The sequence below is a fragment of the Squalius cephalus genome (assembly GCF_949319135.1).
Source record: "Squalius cephalus genome assembly, chromosome: 16".
NCBI lineage: Eukaryota > Metazoa > Chordata > Actinopteri > Cypriniformes > Leuciscidae > Squalius > Squalius cephalus.
The window spans coordinates 11242294-11261812 of NC_137137.1; the positions used below are offsets into that span (position 1 = coordinate 11242294).

Genomic DNA, 19519 nt, shown 5'->3' on the forward strand with positions numbered 1-19519 from the left:
ATTGTACAACGTGTGTGTGTATTAGTTTGTTTACTAACTAGCCTATACTGATACTAGACTTCTTTTCAAATAATAGTAGAAAATGTGCTGGTTCTTTCAAAGTATTTAATTCCTGTGTGAAATGGAATTGCAAAAACAATGATTGTTTTCATAAAGGTTTCCCCGAGAACTCCTACTATTTGCCATTGGTATGGTGGTATGCATATGGCTTACGTATAATGGTTACACCTTAGGGAAACTTTTGCAAAGTAGAAATTAGGAAGTTTTTGGAAAGTAGGTCCATTGTGTGGTCCATAGTGTAGCTCAGGGTTCCTCTGCACCTTGGTTAACTTCAAATTCAAGGACCTTTCAAGGACTTTCCAGGTCCAATACCCTTAAATTCAAGGACTTAATGTGGGGACACATTTCAAGTGAGAGCAAGGTTACATTGTGTTACCTTGTAAGATACATTGTTACAGTTTTGCGTGTGAACATCATGGCAATGTAAAACACAAAGTACCTCACACGGGAAATACTTTACATAACACGTAAATGCGCGTAACTAACATAAATAAAGCAAGCTAGTATGCATAGGCCACGAAGTGTTGGCGAAATAACATTAGCGAACCGGAGGGTATATGGAATTTTTTGGAGCCGGATGGATTACTTTTGTGAAGGATGCATGCACATTTTGGGACTTGAAGGAGGTGGACCCCATAGCTTCACATTATAACCACTGAAAGATCTAAGACATTTTCTAAAATAACTGAAAATGTGTTCGTCTGAAAAATGATTGACATATGCATCTCGAACGGCTTGAGGGTGAGTAAATCATGGGTTAAATATCATTTTTGGCCGAACTATCCCTTTAAGTAGCTTTTATAAACGTGCCTTAGATAAAAACATTATTGGTGTGCATCTTGAGACAAAACAAGTTGCTCTTAATTAAGACAGCTCAAACATGCATTTTAGTCTGAGACTAGACTTAAGCCTCCTATGTAAAACCAGGGGATAGTGTTTCCCTACCACTCTGCCTGGCACCCGGCACCCGAGCCGGCCACAGCACCATTACACTTGTAACCCAAGACTGCACAAACTGGCATAGCCTATAATTGTATCATCCCACAATCCAGTGTTCTAACTTTCCAGGTTTCCTCTGACACAGGGGGTGGTGGGGTGTTCTCATCTGGAAATGAACCATGTTTGGTTCCACGAAACCTCAGCACTCCACACGGTGGTTATCTCAACACGGCTAATACTGCTCCTAATGACCGGTCTCCCATCATTTGTCAAATGACATTATGCGGAACAAATTACAGGGGGATTTATTTTTAGCTGTCTGCGATTTGGGATCATTAATGCTTCATTAAATACACCACAAATCCCCACTCCTATCCTTTTCCTGCCCTGTGTCATCTGCAGAAGCCCGTTTGAGGTCCCGACTCTGTCAGCATGTTCCAGAGATCTAGCCGCGTGAGCCAACTCGCTCATGCAGTGTCGTCACGCCCCGCTCAGGACAGAGGTGGAAGCCTGAATGCATGACAGAGGCAGATTGACTGCGTTCAGAGGCAGGTGGCGAGAACAGTAGCGGTACAGTCTGTATTGCCCTTAGATTTCACTCAATATTTTGTAAGTTTTTTTAAGGTGAATGTACATTCATGAGTGTGGCAATATTAGTGTTCACAATCAACAATAAGAGCAGTCATGGCAGGCTCTCTGGATACACCCAGAAGAGCCGGGTAGAAAAAAGCCCAGACTTGTGCAGACTGTCTCAACTGCCTCAGACTAAGATGCCTCAGCCTGCAAACACACAAACAAGGAATTCTTTGACGGGTGAAATAAGCCAGACTATGGCTTATACAGTATGTATGTGTGTATCATGAAGACATTTTATCTTTGCATTTAAAGTATTGCAATAAATGATTAATGGCCTTTTTTCTGTTGCTTGTAGTAATCTACTGCACATTTACTTGGAATTTTACAACAAATTTAAATATTGTTTTAAATACTCCACCGGTTAGAATAGCATAAATAAAATATTTCACATGTATTTTTGAATATTCAAAATATTAAATTAAGCAAACTTTCTTTTCACACGTATGTTTTCTTGGAATATAATAATAATAGTTTGAATATTATAAAATCATGTTTTTGTTTTTGATTGGTAAGATTTTTTATGTTTTTATAAGAAGTCTCTTGTGTTCACCAAGGCTGCATTTATTTGATTAAAAATACAAAAAACAGTAATATTGTGAATATTATTACAATTTAAAATAACCGTTTTCTATGTGAATATATTGTAAACTGTAATTTATTCCTGTGATCAAAGCTGAATTTTCAGCATCATTACTCCTGTCTTCAGTTATTAGATAGATATATACATAGATAGTACAAGGAATAATAATACACACTACCATTCAAAAGTTTGAATTAGGTAACTTTTTTATGCTTTTAGGTACATAAGTCTTGTATGCTCACCAAGGCTGCATTTATTTGATAAGAAATACAGTAAAAACAGTAATATTGCAAAATATTAATACAATTTAAAATGGTTGTGCTGCTTAATATTTTTGTGGAAACATTAATTTCAAGATTCTATGATGAACAAAAGGTTGAGAAGAACCGTATTTATTTGAAATAGAAATCTTCTTTAAAAATCTTTACTGTCATTTTTGATAAATTGAATGCATCCTTGCTGAATAAAAGTGTCAATTCCTTAAAAAAAATCTAACTGGCCCCAAAAGTTTGAACAGTAGTGTATATTTCTATCATCTAAAAGCAATCATTTATACTTTCACAGATGGCGCATTTACACCAGAGTCGTTTATATTTCACACATTAATTTGGCGCACTCACAAAATGCACTGCTGCATTTTGAAAGAAATGATTTCTATGTTCACTTAAAATGTCCTTATTTGGATGGCAATATGTGACCGGAATTAAAAAGTGCACAAAAAATCCGGATCAGGCAAATGTAATAATCGTGACAGTCCTATGTAGGCACGTGAGCAAATGTGATTTAAAAAGAGTACCTGGTCTTCCATCAGTAGAATAAGCCTCGTCACAACGATGTTCACTGCATTCCCCAGGCTAGAATCCTGGAACAGTTTGGCAACCTGACCTCCAGGGAAACAAGAAAAAACCAGTCTTAAAAACGAGCCAATTGTCTGTTTTTAGACCTTTCTAATCCTGCTGTTTACTGTAAAGATAGACATTTTACAGTCTACTATTAAACCAGTGCTAACTGCTGCTCTGGGTCCATGAGGTGAGGTAATCCCTTCATTAAACACATTCCACAGGTGTAAAACTATTTGTAACAATGCCACAAATTGCCCATGGGGATTATAAATATGGATTCGCAGGGTGACAGAAGACAGTTACTTAGACAACTGGTTTTCATTTAGTATTTCTTCTTTGAGCCAATACAAATGACCTGGATATGTCAAACATCCTCTAAAGATTTACTTAAGTTTGTGGGATATCATTGCAGACTATTCATTTTAGGTCTTCGTAAAGAATCTCAAGTAACTTGTGAAGAGTTTAACAGAATGTCTGAGCTGCTTTATTCCATACAATGAAAGCAAAGGAAGACCAGGGACAGTCAAACACCAAATAAGCACCAAAAAAACTCCCTGAAAGTAGTTCATCCAACTTATGTGCTGTATTCCTAGTAGTCTGAACACATGCGATTGGTTTGTGAGGAACAGATCAAGATTTGGACATTCTGCTATAAATAACTCCTTTTTGGTTACATGCAATTAGAAAGTCATATGGTTATCAAAAGACATGAGGGATGACTGGAAATTGCGATGACAGGATTTTAATTTTTGTATCCTTAAAGCATTCAAACAAGAACAAGGAGAGTTGAAGCTTACAATATTCATGACCGCCAGAATGTACTGCTCGATATCGCGACGTCCGTGATAGCTGACCATCATCTTGTCGGCAACCACCAGGGTTTCGACGTAGCGCTCTCGGCTGACAGAGCGCTTCAGTGGTAACTGGCCCCGTCCCATCTGGTTGGGTAAGGGCTTTATTGTTCTCTGCCACCATCCATAGCTCTTACCCGGTTTTTCGTCTGAGGAGGAACAATGAGCAAGACTGTACCTACACAGTTTTTTGTAAAAATCCTGTGACATAAAAATTCATGAGTTGAAAACCTTCTGAAAGACCATGTTTTTGCTCTTTTTTGTGACGTACTTCTAGCATAACTTCAAACTATGAATGAGCTGGCATTGGATTGATTACTTTCAATAGTCAGGTTGGTTTCAATAAACCAGGCTGTGTACCAAATAAGTTAGATCTGTAAAGATGCATGACATATAAATTCACCCCATCTATTTTTTACATGCATGATTCAATCTTCTGATGAAATTACAAACTTCTCTATGGTGTATGTCAGGCTTTTCCAATCATTTAGTCAGCTTAAAGGAAGAGTTCACCCAAAAATGGAATGTTTTCCGCAAAAACCTTAATTTCTCTTCAGCTGAAGAAAGAAAGACATATATATCTTGGATGGCCTGTGGGTGAGTAAATAATCAGGAAACTATTCAGATTTAGATCTGCGTCCATCTAATCAACGACTGATAGATAAAACCAAGTCCCTGCTCAATATTTTTGGATTATTTGTTTTACTCAGATGAAAAGATCTGTCGCTACTTCCATTACAATGAAACTGTAATGTCAGGGATAAAACGGGATACAGTACATACTGAAAGACACCATGAAATGGTGGTTTAGTGAATTTTCTTTTTAAGGGGTTGTTGATGTATAAAATACATCTTCATGGTTTTTATCATTCTTACCAATGACTCCACAGGACTGGTCCATGTTCTGGTATCTCAGAGACGACCGTTTGTACACCACATGTGGGCGTCCTTCTCTGCCATCCTCATTGGTAAAGTTTTTAGCAGAAACCAGGGGTTCGATAAGGTACTCCTCACCTCCAGCTACAATAACCCCTTTCTGAAAAAGCCAAGAAACCATAGATTAACACTTCCTTTTAGCCTACCAGCTCAATCTGAGTTTACAATCTAGTAGATACATGGCAAAATCATCAAATCATCCCATCATTAGTCTCCCCACTAAAATAATGAGCTTGCGCTGGCCTTATAATCCTGGATGAAATGGGAACTCATGGCAGAAGGCCAAAGGATCTTAGCATGTTTCAGTGTTTCCTCTCTTCATCTCTCTGTCACACTTTTCAAGTCCACATAATCCTGTAATGTGCTTAGTGATGCTCTTGTGGACACACTGAGAAGTCCCTGATGAATTGTGTCATGCGACTCTGATCACCAATAATTAACCTGGAAGTTTCTTCCCGCCTTCATGAGCAAGCTTAAACCTCCATTGTATTTACTTGTGTTGGTGTACACACAATTGAATCAAAATGGATACATTATCGACCGGGCTGGACATTTATTAGCACCTGTGATGCCAGGGAGTAGAATCACCCAATGCTACAGGAACTAGGACGTCTGATGGCATTTATCAGACGTAACATTACACTCAAAGGGTCTGGATAAACAAGCACTGGTCTTGACTTTGTAATCTGTTTACGCAGGTGTATTACCAGCTCATGCAAGTAATGAGCATGCCACAGCATGCCGCTTGAAACGAAATCCATCATTAGGCTCCAAAACACCTGTTTTTGGAGCAGAGCTTTACACCAGCTGGGAGAGACAGACATTAGCAACAGCTGCCCATTTCAGATCTACAGGGGTGTCATGACAACTCACCCGAGGGAGTTTCACCCAAGAAAGAGATTACATTGTATAATACATAATTACTTTAACATGCAGAATTATCTTTATGGATATCTGAGCCTCATGTGATGGAAATGTTCAACAAAATGATAAAGCCATTTAAAGGAATATTCTGGGATTGATTGCAAAAATTAATTTCCACTTGTCCCTTTTTTTTTTTTTTTTTTTTTACAGTGAGATACTTAATAGAAGTTAATAGTCACTTAATACTTACTGTTTCAAAAGTATAGTAACAAGATGTAAACAATATGCATGTTAACATGATTTTAGTTTGAAAAAAACTTTTTATAAAGAAATTGTTACTTTTATTCAGCAAGGACACAGCAATTTTATTCAGCAAAACTGACAGTAAATACATTTATAATGTCACAAAAGATTTCTACTTCAAATAAATGCTGTTCTTTTGAACTTTTGGTTTCCACTAAAATATGAATATATGAAAATGCAGCCTTGGTGAGCAAAAGAGACTTCTTAAAAGAAAAAAACTCTTTCCCCGGCAGCGTTTTTAAAAAAAAAGTTGTCAGCCACCACCAGCGTTTATGAACATTTTCACAAAAATGTCATGGCCCCCAGAATATTTTGTCATATGAATACCTGAACATGCAATATATCAAAAGAAAGAACAGATCCTCTGCTTTGTAAATAATCAAAAAAAAATTATTCAAGCTTCATCCATTTTTTTTTTTAAATCAACACTTGAATATGGGTGTTTCATAAAAAAAGATAAATTGAGCAAAAAGCTGATCAAATCACGTTTTTGTCAAAGACTTCATCCAGATCAGATTCAGACCGGTGATCACAACATAGATGGAGTAGATCGAGTCCATCAACACCCCTAATGCTTGCACAGTCCTATAGCTTGTCCTGGGTCGACATTTTATTCGGTAACTGCTTAATTTTGATGATCGCGCTATTTTACATATGCTTATGATTGCATTTGATATCGCTTGTTTCTGCATCTTCTTCGCATGTGTTTTGATCAGGAGATTCAGTACTCTTTCAGAAGATGCGTAATAGTGCCCCCTACCGTATAACAGTGAAAACATGGAAAGCCGGAAAATTCCGTCAATGGCGGGAAAGTGTTTTCTCACAAATTACGGAAATTTACATCAATGGCGGAGAAAGAGTAAAGAAAATGTATTATGTTTTGAGGTAATCAACATTATGCCTGTTGATTAAGCTTAACTTGCATTGAACCCGGAATATTCCTTTAAGGCTATAGTTGCAGCCAATTTTGCGGACTTCCACATTTGACATCATAGTGCTTAGGTTTAGTACACAATAATTAGTACATCATTTGAGACTCAGCACTGTTTCCTACAAAAGTACAGTGGCGCTCACCAGGCCGTTACAGTTGCTAAGAGCCACAGAACTAGAGTGAGGCTGGTGCTGCAGGTGACCCACGTAGTGGCAGTTGGGCAAGTATGGGTGACTCCAAGCCAGGTGCCCCCTCTTCCAGTATTCCACACGGAACTGTTGCGAAAGCAGTCCTCCCTGCAGCGTGAGGTTGAGCAGAAGGTCAGTGCTCGACGTGGAGAGCTGATAGTACAGCTGTGGGTCTGGAACGCTCTGCGTTTCTGTGCTACGCCGGTGTCGACCATTCCCGTGAGAAGTCTCCTCTTCCGATAGTGTTTCCCCATGCGGCCCCACACGCACTGGGATGGCGATCTCATACTGGCCGATGCTGGACAGAAACTCAGCTGTGGAAACACATAAAATGACCATGAGATTGATGGATGGAAGTTGAATTGAGTTTATACAGCTCCCACAATAAGCAATTAAATGTGCATTGAATTTTTTCTTTGCATTGAAAAGCTATGCACAAATAATAGTATTTACCATTCAAAAGTTTGGGGTGTATATGATTTTTTTTTTTATTGTTTTAAAAAGCAGTCTTTTATGCTCACCAAGGCTCCATTTATTTGATTAAAACTATAGTTAAAAAGGTAATATTGTGAAATATTATTACAATTTTCTATTTTAAAATGTAGTTTATTCCTGTGATGGCAATTTCTAGTCTTCAGTGCCACATGATGTTTCAGAAATCATTCTAATATACTGATTTCATGCTCAAGAAATACTAATTTATTTAAATAGAAAGAACAGCATTTATATAAAATAGAAAACCTTTTGTAACATTATAATCAATTGAATGTGTCCTTGTTTAATAAAAGTATTATTTTATTAAAAACAAAAACAAAACAAAAACTTACTGACCACAAACTTTTTAATGGTAGTGTATATTATAAAAAATATTATAATATACTATATAATTTTATCATATTATTATTTTATAATATTGTATTAAAATATATTATGTAATATATTATTATATATTACATAATATATTTTAATATTGTATTAAAATATATTATGTAATATATAATAATATATAAAAAATGTGAAATATAAATGTACATTCACATGGATAAAGTCTCCAATCATAGCCGACAAAAGCTGTGTTATTTTACTTTAAAGGTGAAGTAAGACATTTTTGGTAAACGCTGTTGATATTTGAAATCATCAAAACAAACATGCCCCTCACCAAAAGGATCTGGCAATATTTCATTAATCTGGAGCCATCGCCAGCATTTTTTATTGTTTTCATAAAACTTTCAATATTTTGTTGTATGAATATCTGAACACACAATGCATCAAAAGAAAGAACAGAGCCTCTGCTAGCTTCATACATTCTTTGCATGGGTTGGATTCAGAACGATGATCAAAACATTGATCGAGTGGATCGTGTCCATCAACACCCCCAAAGCTTGCACACTCCTGTACCTCTTTGTAGGTTTGACGTTTTATTAGTAACGTAATAGTCTGGCAATCACCAGACCAAGCTCAATCTTTTAAGATTGAACATTAGTCTGGGGAGTCTGCTCTATATTTTCTACTGCACAAGAGGCGTGATCAACGGGCATAGTTCAAATGACTCTGTACGCAATTGGATAGTCCTTCAACCAATCAGACCAACGATCCGAATGACGTACTTTGTAGAGCGACGCGAAAACTCCAGGCAGGAAACGTGTCAACAAACGTGTTGGTTTGTAGCATTGATCATCGGTTTGCAGAAGCAGCAGTGGCATCGAGCGATTTTTGCAGGTTATGCAAAAAAAACATGAAAGTGAGTGATATTTACACCCACTCGAGCAATTTGTTTGCTAAATTAAAGAAGCAATTGAGCATCATCGAAAGGTTAAAAAGAATTGGATTGACGGTCGTGCCAGAGACGCTTCTCTGTCGTCATTGTGTTAGACCCACCAATAGCCAGGTGGATAAGCCAGTTTGTGATTGGTCCCTACAGATTTGTAACAGAAGCAGGATAGAAAAATGTACAGGTTTCCTGCCTGAGCTGCAGGGCAAAATCAAATCGCCAGCAGATCGGGCTGGGTTTACCCAGTCTAGTAACATAAGGCCGTTTTTATTTATATGCTGTTGAATGTTTGATGGTCACAATAGCTTAGATGTGCGTAAGCAATCTTCTATCACTTGTATCTGCTGCTTCACTTGTTTTTGGATCCTGTATTTAATTCTGTACTATTTCAGAAGATGCGTAATAGCACCCCCTACTGTATAGCAATGGAAATATGGATTGCCGGAAAAACTCGTTAATGACAGGGAATGCATTGTGTCATTGATGATGGAAAATCTCATCAATGGCATGGAAGCAGTTAAAAACCAAATAAGTGAGAACTGTTAACTCAAATCAACAATACATATGTAAACAATCAATTTGAGGCAGATTGCTATATACTGGTTCAGCTGGGGCTCATTCAGAGAGCCTCTGGCCTCTGGATTTTATTCATTTGCAGTCGTGTACTCTGACCATGTCAATTGGCGAACAAAAGAGTTCACAGTGAAACTATTGAGTAGACCACAGAGAAGAAACACAAGCTAGCAGCCCAAAGGCCAAGGGCTGCCTGTTGCTATGGAAATCCTGAAATTGTATACTTCCTGTCCCGACAGCGAGCCTGGAGATTAATTGTCCAAATTTGGCATTTGAGAAACTGCACCCAATGGGTGGAGATTGCCAAAGAGACAAACATCCTGAAACCAAACCAAACTCATTTAAACATTCAGAAACTCTGTGTAAAGTAGTACACCATGATCAGTGTCCTTAATGTGAAACAAGGTTCGTTCCATTGGTTTGTTTACCCCATCCTGCCAGTTCAAACACTGTGAGCAGGGCGACAGCAATGACTCTTTTGTTTGGGTCCAGAAGCATGAAGATGAGACTTGTGCGTGATCTTGATTCAGCTTGTCTTAGTACTTTCCATAATCTCTCAAAGCTCTAAAAATACAATCAGCAGATGCACCATGTGAGTAATATTAAATGTGGCATTGTGTACAACGGCGTGAGAAGGACAAGTAACCTTATAATATATGGTCCATTTAATTAAGCCTCAAGGAAGGAAATGGGGCTCAAACCAAGTGCTGAAAATATAAAAGATCCCCTCTTTCCCTCCTCACAGCAGTTATTCAGACTGGGCCGCTCAATAAGACTGTCTAATTACTGAAAGTGCAGCTGCTTCTGAGACCCACATGTGTTTTCATTGGGTTTTTAAAACATGTGCAGACTCAAAATCATCACCGGACCAACAGAAGAGCTCAACAGATGAGGTTTGTCGCTTTGATTACATTTAAGGTCACTGCTGGCCTTATACACCCTGCGTTGCTGTCTGAGTTTACATTGGTGGAGTGGTTTGGTAGTAAAACGACTGTTAACTGAAAAGTTGTATGGTTCAGGATTACTTTAAAGTTTTAACATGTTAAATAACATGGTACTTTTTTAAATTTACAGTATAGACATAACTTATTTCTTTCAATGTTACTTTTTAATAGTTACACATACTCAGGCGTTAAATTAGGCCTTTTAAATAGGGATGCACCGATACCACTTTTTCCAGAACAAGTCCGATACCTTCATTTCTGGTACTCGCTGATACAGAGTACCGATACCTGTATTTTGACTGCATTTGTCATTTTTAAATGTATTGGGTAGAGAAACCAAAATAATATAAATCATATTAGTTGGCTTAATTTGTTCATCAAATATATATTTCCTTCAGTTATTTTCATACTTAATTAGGCTAAGCCTGCTAAAATGCATTGTATGAGCTTCTGTTACTTTCACTGTTCATTCTATTGCTCAATCCTATTTTATCTTTCATTTAATAGCACAGGACGTATTTAGAGCTGCTCCCGCAGGGCTTAGTGCTAAAGATAGGGTCAATGGTTCAAATGCTTAGACACCAGTGAAATATAAATTCTTTGTTCCAATTTTGATACAAAAACTACCAGCCTAATTAATGTGAATTTAAAACATTAAAGACAAGTAAGCAGTCCGCAGTAAAATAAGGAAAAAAAATCACAATTAAATACAATAGAACAAAGAAAGGCTAGAAATTAAATAAACAGTGTTTTTGGAGTTTTTCGTGTAGATCTAACAGTAGTTTTCAGGTACAGAAATTTGAATAATGTAATCAAATGTGAAATAACACTGCATATTCATAACTGTAGAAATTAAATATAGATGGATATTTTTGTAAAGTTACAAAATGTAGCCTATTTAGTTAAGAGCAGTGAGTAATTTCTTTGTCCTTTGTTTGATTAACATTAAAACAGCAGCAGGACTGCAGTTCTGCTTTATTAGACTGCTCTCACTTTAAGACCGAACACATGGATCCCATTTGAATATAGGCTACTGTTCACTTGAGATATAACCGACTTTGTTTACTAGGATACTCGCCAAGACGGGCGTTTTTACATAATTTTTTGTGAATCGTCCGTACAAGCGCAAGACGTGAAAGATAATTCAATTCAGTATTCACTTGCTGTCTTAGGGGCGCGCGCTTTGGATGTTCGCGTTCATGAAACTTCTTGACCTGCAAACATCCTGTAATAATGTAGGGAAGCATTCGTTATACATAAATCAGGTAATAGTTCATGGTTTACTTGCATATACGATTTAGTTTTAATCCAAATGACACGTGTGCTGAGTGAATGATCATCAAATCAAGAGCATTCAAAAGTGCGCTCTCTCTCTCTCTCTCTCTCGTTAGATAACGTTAATATCAAGCTACATGCCTCGTTTTACTTTCTTTGCCACTGACGTCCGACTGAACTAAAGACTTTCCACTGACGTCTGTGAAAAAGGGATACGCTCGACATACACAAGCTTGCGCGTCTGTAACGCTGCACGCTTAATCCACTGTGCGTTTTTCTCTTATCCGCTCGTGCACCACAGCTATATAGGCGTTACTATATTTCGTTTAATATTCCACTAATTAGATACATTTACTTCATAGACGGCCTTCTTTTTATCTCCATTATACTCTCTGTTGTCAGTGTTTCTTTGCCTGGACAGACACAAACACTGTACACACACTGCCTGGTATCGTTTGTTGTTATCGGAGCATTTTTATGAGTGCGAGTACATGAGCTCAGTATCGGGACGGATACCAATCGGTGCATCCCTAATGTTAAATTAGTAAGCATATAACAATGATGTAACATGTATGCATGCTGTATAGCCATAAGTTGCTCCAGAGGGGTCATCCATGGAGCAAAAATCTACCTTAAGTCACTATGTCTGCAAATTAGCCAATTTAGGCCTAAAGAGGGTTTCTCACACTGCATTATCGTCATTCTAAACCCCGGTTTTAGCCTCAGGTATAATAACGTTTCACACTTGTAAATTATGAGCAGTGCCAAACTTATACAGTCTGAAACGGCTAGATGCTAAGCAAATGAAAACCTATAGCGTGCCTCATATTCATGTGCTTCGGACAAACATAGAAACACTATGCGATGTATAGAAACAGCTGTTTCAGTGTTTGAGGGGAAAAATGTCAATTGGAGTGAAAAAGATTTTCATTCTTACTTTTATAGTGTGAAAAGTCTATTCAGTATATAAACTTAATAGTACAGTTGGCAATAGCTATATAATATGAGGATGCACAATGCTATAGTCTTTATGTAAACAGGTCATGTGCTGCGCTCATCAAATGATGTTAACCCAGGGTTTAGGACTGTACAGTGTGAAACGTCAGCTTGTGGATACCCAGGATTAATTGTTAACCCCAGGTAAATTAAGCGCAGTTAAGCAACGCGAAGCAAGATAACCCAGGGTTCCGTTTACCCGGGTTTAGAAGACCCAGGGTTGACCATTTCAAGTGTAAAAAAATACACTAAGGTATTCCAGCCTCTCTCTATAACATGAATCCAGACAGTCAAAGTAACAGCTGGGTCTTATGTCAAAGCATGAAAGTAGAGCTCAAACTGTACAACACACCCAGCCCTCTGACCGCCATCAACCGGCGCTATCTTAAATAAACATAAGGCCCACAATTGATGGAAGGGTATTCCCTGCTCTCACACCTACAGTGAACACTGATCCTCTAAAGCCTTTGATGTGTCTTTAATCTCGACGAGGAACCAGAGAGGAGGAGGATGACTGTGTTACTTCCCCATAAACTCCCTCGCCATAGACAGAGCCCCATTAAAAGTATAAAGACTTCACTTTTGATTCAAATAAACCACCGTCAGGAGCCGCCCAGGGTTTGAAAGTTTATTTTAGAAGGTTAAGGAGAACAACCTTTAATTAGGACCGTGCGGCAAACCGAAGTGAACCCCTTTTTTAACCAGTTTTTCTCTGGAAACCGGGCTGGAGAAAGAGACAGAGAAAGAGAGGCGTCTCTCCACCTTTCCCAGATGTGCAACAGCTGTATCAAGTCAGCGAGTGCACCCAGACTTGTGGAGGAAAAAAAAAAACTCTTCCTTATGCCAGTCTGAGAAATCAGTCTTTCTTGAACGGAGGCCCTGTCAGCGACTCAAAAACCATCCATATCCTGTTTGTGTATCGTCTGCCATGCTGCTATTTGGACTACAAGATTTAAATATATCCTTGCGGTGACTGGTCCCAGCATGTGGCCAGATTATACATAAACTCAGTGCTCTGCTTTAATAACTGTATGCTACTTGATGTAACACTAATTATGGGAGGGCAAAATGCACTATATTAAGCTATTCAAAGGACAAAAATTAAAGTTTAACAAAACTAGGTCTGCAAATTTGTCCCGTACGCCTTTTAAATAAACACACAGAAACTCAGCCAGATATGCTCACGCACTTGGACCAGACAACAAAATGAAGTTAAACCCACATGCTTGAACGTGTTCTTATGTAACGTAAATGAGGTCTAAATCTTATATATTTGAAATGACTTAACGGGATTAGTATGCAGCAAGAATGTACATTTTGATGTCAGATGTCTAAAAGGGTGCCTCATGTGAGTCTTGTCAGAGAGATAACTGGGTCACTAATCGTATGAAAAGAGAAAGCGGTTGGTTTCAAGGAAAGATGGGTCATCGTGTCTGGCTGGCTCTTGTGATGGCTAACTGACGTTGCAGTGCATCTGTTCCTGGTTGTCTAAATGGTTTGTTACCGCTCAAGGCTCGAGGCTAGCAATGCATTCCGTTTTACAGCTTTGATGATCTGCCGTTGCTGCCTCCATTGTGAAACGGAAAGTTACCTCAGGTAACTTCTAGCGCAACAAGTGCATTTACATGCACTTTAAAACTTGATTTGAGTCAGACTAAGGTAATAATTTGTTGTTTTCAGATATTAAAGGAGACATATCATGCTTTTAAATTGTTCCTTTTTACATATAAATCATACATTTGTGGTCTATATAAAGCGGAACTGCAATGCTTGGGTCTGAATTCCTCATTATTATAGCTCCACAGGCCCCTTTTTTACCCCTTTTCTGAGGTGCTTCTGAGAGCAACTCGTTTTGGTGCGGTCTCTTTAAATACAATTGAGACACTTCATACCCCGCCCCCTCTCCAGGTTGCAGAGGTTCAACTACACCCCGTTCGGCCATTTTTGTAGTCTGATAGCAGAGATAGGATTATCTAGCGGCACAGAAACTTTTTATTCACACGTTATTAACAAAATGTCAACAACGGAAGACTTGTCCAGCCAGCCTTACATGTTCGAGCCAGAGTTGGAGCCGGAGCGAAATGAAAATGAAGACGACGAACCTGCAGAAGAACGTCTTCATATGGATGTATCGCAATGGTGTGTTACTGTATTTATACATGAAACTTTGGTCTTCCGACCTTTTACCACCGTGTCGATTTATTTTGATTAATATGTGCGAGGGAGAGAGAGCAAGACAGCGTCTAGTTTGGAGACGGTGATGTCTTGTTTACACTTTCGCCTGGCTCCGAGAGAGAGTGCGAGCGCGCGCGAGACCGGGTCTCTCTCTCTCTGCTCGTTCTTTCAGTTAAACATGCGCCACAAGCGCGGCAGTTCATCTACATTAGACGGTGTAATGAAGCGTGTGGGTTACTACATCCAACAACCGATCATTTTAACTTACCCTCTCGTAACTTATGCATCCTTTAGCTTGGACTACAAAATTGCAGCGAGAAATAAAAATGGCGGATTGCTCGAAGTGTTGGGCTGGAAGTCAATGTCCTTATTTGGCAGTTCCGCTGCAAATACTGTGACGTGATAGTTCACAAAACGTCATAGATAACAGAAAAATCGGAACAGGTTGAAAAATATGACCAAAACAGAATATAAAGATATCAACGAAGCACCTGAAGAGAATAATTTCATCTTTTCTGTACTTCTAAACACTCCAAATATACAACAAAATGCATTTAAGGGCTAAAAAAGTGCATTTAGCATGATATGTCCCCTTTAAATAAGATATTGCTAATTATGTTGAATAGTGGTAGAGTTAAGTTTTTGTTAGCAATGCAGTTTGTGCACAAGTCCGGAATAGAGATCGGCCAAAATAAAACGAAAAACAGCCCGGTTCCAATATGCCAAGTCGACCGGTGCATTTCTAATTTCAATGACAACAACTGAAACACAAATTAAAACAAAATTAATATTTAATTTCTCACACCATTTGCTTAAAATTTATCACAATAAACGGAAAAACAAAGAAGAATCTTACCTTGAGACTGAGCAAAATCCTCAGGACTCCAACTCTCTGCCACTCCACTGGCAACCATGGCGATGATGCCAACGCAGGCCAAACTCCTCCACACCGTTTCCATGGTTACTACAGCAAGCTTCAGTGCAGTGCCCAGCCCTCTGTCCCAACATGTCTTCTGCCCTCTGATGGCCCCACGCTCACCAAAGTGACGCACAGAATTCCGGAACCATGGCGGCTTCACCTCTACGTGGATCCTGACACTTCGCCTCTCAGAGTCGGAGGTAGAGGACGGGTAGTTCTGAGATGTGTACAACCGTGGAACATCAATAAGAGCCTCCCTATTGAGAAAAAAACATGTTAGATAGATGCAAAAGAAAAGAAAGAAAGGGGGAGTCCCTCGGCTGAACGGTTCCTCTCTGAGCGATCAAACATGTCGGCTTGGGAGGCTGTTGTTTGCACCATGTCGCTGGAGTTAATCAATCATTCCTCCTTTCACATCCAGGAGGAAGGAAAAAACCTGCATTCTAACCTGGAGGCCGCTGTTTCTCTTCACTCTGTCCCTCACCGGAAGAGTGCAAAAGAAAGGAAAGCATTGTGGGGTCAGGAGGGCAGGCTGACGTCTGACGCAGGCTATAAAACAAAAAGTCTTAGTTTGAGAAATGCCACAAGTGGTACTTGTGTAGTACCACTATTCCTAATGGGATACATTGAGAGAGGCCATGGGCTGTGTTTGGAATTAACACACTGCATAATGCATACTGGAGTACATACTGTGTGTGTATACTGCCTACTATTTTTTATAGAGGTATGCAAGTGTGAGCGCACACACTATATGGACACATAATGACAATCACATTATCATTGTATGTTAAACACTGTAACATTTAGTCATTTTTAGTTATATTTGAGTTTTTTAGCAGACGATTTGATCCAAAATGACTTTACTTGCTGTATTAAAATTTATAAATGACTAAATCATCTCAGAATTTTTTTTATTTTGCAATTTACTTTAACATAAAAAGTAAAGAAAATGTTATATTGTAAAAATTGTGATTGATTTTGCGTGTTTTGAATGTGTACTGGACTTTCTAAAGTTTCATGCATATAGACGATGTGCATACTTTGTGTAGCATACATAATGCATACTGCAAATATTATGATTAGAACGGTAGAATGCTATTTCAAACCCAGCAATGCACAAGATTTATCAGCAATGTGATCAAAATCAACAAAAGCTATTCTACCTCTTCCTCGCCCCACTTCCTTTTTCACTATTCATTCCTCACTCCATGCTTTCTGGGAAGTGGTAGAAAGAAATGCCATACAAGCCCTGATGGGTGAAGAGAAACCAAGTGCAGACAAAGGTAATCAAGAACAGATGGGAAATTATTTGGCAACATAAGGATACAAGTTGACTGTTGATGAAAAAAAGGATGAACTCAAACTCAAGAAAGAGAGGGAAATGCATTAGAGGGGTTAAAAGAGGAGGAAAGTGAGACAATTTGGGTAAGGGTGAAATAATGAAAATATAAGTTGCACACTCACATCCATCAAGGATAACTATTCCTGACCAGTACCAAGAAAAAAAGACAATGGCAAAAGTAGTATGTCTGTGAGTGAGGGAGATTTGTCTAATTTCTACAGAAAAACTGTTTTGGAAAGTTATTTGAAACCACAGTGCAAAACTCATCCAAGATTTCTTTCGCCTCAAAATAAGCCATGTTAAACTGCTTGACAATATTCTACATACCTCCTCCATTAAAAATCAAATACTCTCTCTATCTTCATTGAAAAAAATAGCGTCAACAAATAGGTCAGGACCCAAAAGTGGCCTCAGAGGCCGATGCTGGTTTTAAGTTCCCCTCATTTCCTATAAACTGCATTGAAACAGCTTAAGTTCAGCAAGCTAATCTTAAAAAACACTAAGAGGTCTTTGTCCCCTACAAATAGTGATGGACTACATGCCCTTTCAAGCCTCCGGGATTTTTACTGTTATTTCCTGCTTGGCAAAAGCCTCTTTACCTACATTACCTCTTGTTAGAGTCTTGTTATATTGTAAAGTTACTAGACTGAGATCAGTGGTTTTCATTAAAACATTGTCTTATCTAAATCTTGGAAAAGAAGGGCTAAGATTTGGTCCTCCATGTTCTTCATTTGTGTGTCACGAACTACGCTGCTTTGAGCCTTGCCAGCCAGCGCAAGCATTTAAAAAATTTCATGGCCACCAAAATATTTTGTTGTATGAATAATATCTGGACATGCAATATATAAAATGAAAGAACAGATCCTATTCTTTTAAACAAAAAATATTTTAATCTATTGTGGCAAGCAGGGTGGGGCCGAGAGCCGTGGGAATGGAGCGACAAACCAACAAACCTTGTTGCTTCATGAATTCTTTTTTTAAAAACACTTGAAAAAAAGCTGAGAAAATCGCATTTTTTGTCAAAGACGTCCAAATCGGATTCATAACGGTGATCAAAACATAGATCGAATAGATAGAGTCCATCAACACCCCCAAAGTTTGCACAGTCCTATAGCTCTTCCTGGTTCGACATTTCATTCAGTAACGAATGATTACGCTATGATTAATATGCTAATTTATGATTTATATGCTGTTTAATGTTTGATTATCATGTGTTTTTTTTTTACATGTGCATAAGCAATGCTTCTATCGCTTGTTTCTGCTTCTTCTTTGCCCGTGTTTGGATCCAAAGATTCCGGATACTCTTTCAGAAGGTAATAGCCACCATACCGTATAACAGTAAAAAAACATGGATTGCCGGGAAAATTCTGTCAACGGCGGGGAAAGAGATAAAGAGCCGTTTTTTTTAAGTGAATAAAAAAACCTACAGTACAACCAGTGTAATCTGATTCTCAAATGAGTGACAGTTCTTTTAAGTAAATCAAAAAAATATATCACAACCAGTGTAATCCGATTCCCTAACAAATGACTCTAATGAATTGGTTATTCTTAGCAAAATTAAACAAAATTGTTTAATATATAGATAAGGAAGAATTAAAAGCATCCTTAATGGAGTCGTTAATGAAACTATAAAGGAACCAGAAACATTCAGAGGAATCAGATTCATTCAGTTCCCATCACTTAGTCCCAACCAGTTATAATTAAAAAAACAATATAACAGGAAAAAACTATATAACCGTAAAGAGAGAAATAATTAAACTTTTCCAGCGAATGATTCACTTGTCCATCTGCAGTCTATTTTGTGATAAAAACGCAGCCCACAAGCAGAAAACGGAGCTCAAGCCACAGAGGCCACAGGAAGATATGATCTTGTAGAGCAACATCTCCTCCAAAAAATTCAGCTGTGGCCTTAAAGGAGTTGAACTCTGTAATTGGCTGCTCTTTGGGGCAAATCAAGAACAAGAAGCATCTGCGGGCTACAGATGGCGTGTCAACATATACTAAATGTGACACGGAATTTCAGTAAGGGTCTTGTAATCTGTTAGTGCAGACATGAGGTACAAAATGTGTGTGATCTGAGATGGCAAGAAGCATATTGTGCTGTCAGACTACACCGGCGGAGACGGGGAGCCATCAGGCACGAGTAAGACTCTGATAATTAAACCCACATGACAGACTAAATGTAAAGCGCTCTCTGCAATGGAGAAATCTTTGGTCTCAATCCTCTCTGGAAACTAGGCAGTCTCTCTTCATCTCCATTTGGATGACATGCAAGCAGTAAGTCTCCTCACTTAAGCTTGACATTGCACTGTAACAATATGAAGGAGCAGCAGACCACTGGTCTCCACAAACACCGTCTTACCCACTAACAACAAGACTTGATTTACACAAACC

At 38.4% G+C, this 19519-nt stretch overlaps 1 protein-coding gene across 1 annotated transcript in view; it reads right to left on the bottom strand.

Annotated features, from left to right (window-relative positions):
• The window catches only part of adamts10 (ADAM metallopeptidase with thrombospondin type 1 motif, 10), a 56468-nt gene that overhangs the window by 34732 nt on the left and 2217 nt on the right, over positions 1-19519 (bottom strand). The window contains exons 2-6 of the mRNA XM_079896081.1: positions 15721-16040; positions 7086-7444; positions 4785-4944; positions 3855-4057; positions 3012-3095 (exon numbers count right to left, since the gene is read on the bottom strand). Of these exons, the coding sequence (XP_079752207.1) occupies positions 3012-3095; positions 3855-4057; positions 4785-4944; positions 7086-7444; positions 15721-15823 (909 nt within the window). The 5' untranslated portion in view covers positions 15824-16040. The remainder of the gene's footprint in view (positions 1-3011; positions 3096-3854; positions 4058-4784; positions 4945-7085; positions 7445-15720; positions 16041-19519) is intronic.